Source organism: Otolemur garnettii, unplaced genomic scaffold, assembly GCF_000181295.1.
Source record: "Otolemur garnettii isolate 467f Iridium unplaced genomic scaffold, OtoGar3 scaffold00081, whole genome shotgun sequence".
In the NCBI taxonomy this organism is placed as follows: domain Eukaryota; kingdom Metazoa; phylum Chordata; class Mammalia; order Primates; family Galagidae; genus Otolemur; species Otolemur garnettii.
This window is the reverse complement of record NW_003852476.1, coordinates 3,155,870-3,159,709: the sequence shown is the minus strand read 5'-3', so window position 1 is coordinate 3,159,709 and position 3,840 is coordinate 3,155,870. Positions and strand designations below refer to the sequence as shown.

General features: G+C 40.6%; 1 protein-coding gene across 2 annotated transcripts in view; it reads right to left on the bottom strand.

The window, feature by feature from the left end:
* Positions 1-230: 230 nt before the first annotated feature.
* The window catches only part of ARID4A (AT-rich interaction domain 4A), a 93,142-nt gene continuing 89,532 nt past the window's right edge, over positions 231-3,840 (bottom strand). For both annotated transcript variants that reach the window (XM_023515869.1, XM_003794414.3), the window contains one exon: positions 231-2,063. In XM_023515869.1, the coding sequence (XP_023371637.1) occupies positions 1,960-2,063 (104 nt within the window). In that variant the 3' untranslated portion in view covers positions 231-1,959. The remainder of the gene's footprint in view (positions 2,064-3,840) is intronic.

Below are 3,840 nucleotides of genomic sequence, written 5' to 3'. Positions count from 1 at the left end.
CATGAAAATACGTAATGTAGAAATCTAAGATTGCCTCTGAGGTCCATCTGGACTTGCATGACACTTTTTTTCATTTTTATAATTAAGTACTGGAAATATTTTATTGTAAAGGCTGAAGAATATACTAACATGCTTTGTTTTGTGAAATCTAAGTTTCCAACTGTAAATCACTGGCATTTACGGGAAAAACAATTACTTAAATGAAAACTAAAAATCTGAAGCCTATGTTTGAAACATGGCCTTTATTAACACTGCCCGCTGAGCTTCACCTTTATGTTACATTGAAGTACTTCTGCTTTGCAAAGAAAAGACAGAAAAGTGCATTTTACAAGAGTACTTTTTTGTTTTTAATTCTCTGAGAAAATGGAAAGAATCTGAAGCACAAGTTCACAATGAGGTGAGATGAAATTAAGAAACAATGACCTCTGCAATGCTGTGCCGGGACTAGCGCTCGGCGCTGACCGTTCCCGGAGGTCAGGTCCTGAGGCACAAGCAGCTAGGTTATTACTCTACAGCATTTGAAACACAGAAAAGGAGGTTTAAAAAAAAACCCCTTTCAATGTACAAAGAAGAATTTAAAAACTGCTTTTAAAAAAATCACCTTTTTTACATAATGTATATGCAAAACTGCTTTAAATACATGATTTTGAATTATTTACAAAACATATCTGTCTGTGGGATAATTCACAGACAAGCATACATAGTTGCTTTACTTAGTTGTTGCATCTCAACTTTGGGAGATATAAATTTATTCGGCAGTATAGCAAACATAAAAACTGTGACAAAGTATCTTAAGGGCAACCAAAAATCTGATCCTCAAAACAGTTTAAATACTAGGACTGCCAAAGTTTCTAAACAAGGACATACTTCAGTGATCCAGATGCCCACTTACGGATCTGTGCTGCTTGAAGGACTGAGCCAGACCCCCTTCAAGACAAGCGAGGCTGCTGGGTGCAGCCTGCTGTAGAAGGGACAGCTGAGAGTTACTGTCATCCAAAGAGTGAATTAACCTAGAATTTTCTTTTTTTCAATTTTATTAATATTTTAAAAAATACATAAAAATACAACATCCAATGTCTGAATAAATATATTTAACAAGTTGCAAGATAATACCTTATTTTACACAAAATTTTCAGCTTTAGAAATCTTGTTAAATAACTTCATTGTTGTTATATATTTCATTTTTGTCTTTTTGTAACAAAATAAAAACTCTGAAATTACATAGAAAAAGACAAAATATTTTTGTCAAGGGATTAGATAGTCCACTGAAAACTTATTCACAATTCCACTGTAAACATTAATAACATTAAAATATTTGCATAATTGTGTGCTCAAAAATCCTATAAAAAGTGGAAGACTTATTACAACTGTAGTTTTCAGTCAACTACACACTTCCTTTCACAATTTATTTTGTCCCATGTACACCTCTGAACCTGGGCACACTGCTGAACATATACTTTGGCAGTTCTAAATAGCAAGTGCTTCCACAAAAAGAAAACAACAACAATTTTAAAAAAAAGAACACAAACATAAACCCCCTACTCACCACGTGTTCAAATACATCTCTGTGAAAGTGCAGCAGTAACTATTCAGCCGGGTGATGCTTTGATGTTTATCATGTGCACTTGTTCATCTACGACTTCTATAACACCTGAAAGCTTTATTATACAAATTCAAATCTGCTAAGTGCCCTTTTTCTATACCACAAAAAATGGGGGGAAAGAGAAGGAAAAATGATGACAAACGTGGCAGGCCGCCTCACCTTCACTTACTAATCAGCTTATTTTTTGCAACAAGAATAAAGAAGAGAGAAGAGGATAGATACAATCCAGCCTGGAAAAGTATACAGGATATACTTAGCAACGTCAGACCAGTTGAGTGCTTTCTGTGGTTGTATTTTAGGGGTTGGGGATTTATGTCCATGGCAGCAAACTGCTGGGAAGGCAGAGAAAATGTTTATCACCTGCATTCTACGGCAAGTACGTTTTGTGGGGGAGATGACGAGGAGGGGCTCATCCCGGTGTCTGATGAAGCAGATGACATGGAGGCTCCAGCATGAGACACTGTGGATGAAAACAAAGACGTTAGACTCAGAAGCTGCCACGTGGAGATGCCCGACCAGCAGCAAATCAGAAAGAACAATTTTAACTTACTCCAGTCAATCATAGGCTTCTTTTTTTTTTGTAGAAACAGAGTCTCACTTTATCGCCCTCAATAGAATGCTGTGGAGTCACACTGCTCAAAGCAATCTCCAACTCCTGGGCTTAGGAGATTCTCTTGCCTCAGCCTCTTGAGTAGCTGGGATTACAGGCGCCCACCACAATACCCAACTATTTTTATGTTGTAGTTTGGCTGGGGTCAGATTTGAACCGGCCACCTTCGGTATATGGGGCCGGCACCCTACCCACTGAACCACAGGCACTGCCCAATCATAGGTTTCTTAAATGTTGCATGAAGGAATAATGAATTGTCAGCCAAAATTTTCTTTTTTTTTTGGAGACAGTTTCACTATGTCACCCTAGGTAGAGTGCTGTGGCGTCATAGCTCACAGAAATCTCCAACTCCTGGGCTTAGGCTGGTGCCCTTCCCACTGAACCACAGGTGCTGCCCAAGCAAAAATTTTCTTTGACTCATTTAAGCGGAATTAGTCTTTGGTCAGTTAAGTAACTTAGTTCAGAAAAGACATCATAAGGCCAAGTATGGCTGACAGCTTGTATTTGTGCTCCCAGCTCTTTAGGATTGCTTGAGACCACAAGTTTGAGACCAGCTTGGGAAACATAGCAAGACACTGTCTCTACAAAAAATAAAACAATTAGCTGGGCATGATGGTGCTATTCAAGAGGCCAAGGTGCAAGGACACCTTGAGGCCAGGAGTCTGGGGCTGCAGTGAGCTATGACTGGGCCCCTGCACTATAGCCTAGGCAGCAGAGCAAGACCACTTTTCTAAGAGACATTACAAACTATTGAAATTAGGCTCAGTGCCCATAGCACAGTGGTTACGGTGCTGGTCACATACATGGAGGCTGGTGGATTCAAACCCAGCCAGGGCCAGCTTGACAACAATGACAACTGCAACAAAAAAATAACCAGGTGGGCTTGGCGCCCATAGCTCAGCAGCTAGGGCACCAGGCACATACACCAGAGCTGGTGGGATCAAATCCAGCCAAGGCCTGCCAAACAATGACAACTATAAGCAAAAAAAAAAAAAAAAAAAGCCAGGCATTGTGGCAGGTGCTTATAGTCCCAGCTACTTAAGAGAATTGCTTAAGCCCAAGACTTTGAGTTTGCTGTGAGCTGTGACAGCACAGCACTCTACCAAGGCTGACATAGTGAGACTGTCTCAAAAAAAACAAAGAAAAAATTGATGAAGAAACATAGACTCTTTCCTTTTTTTTGAGACAGAGTCTCACTATGTCGCCTTCAGTAGAGTGCTATGGTTTCATAGCTCACAGCAACCTCAAACTCTTGGGCTTAAGTGATTCTCTTGCCTCAGCCTCCCAAGAAGCTGGAACTATAGGAGCCCGCCACAACATCCAGCTATTTTTTGGTTGCAGTTGTCATTGTTCTTTAGCAGGCCTGGTCTGGGCTTGAGCCCACCATTGTTAGTGTATGTGGCTGGCACCCTGCTCATCAAGCTACAGGTGCACAGGCTAGGCTGCCATGGCATCAGCCTACCTCACAGCAACCTCAAACTCCTGAGTTCAAGTAATCCTCCTGCCTTAGCCTTCTGAATACCTGTGACTATAGGTGTCTGCCATACATCCAACTAATTGTTTTTCTTTCTTTCTTTCTTTCTTTTTGGAGACAGAGCCTCAAGCTGTCCCCCTAGGTAGAGTGCCA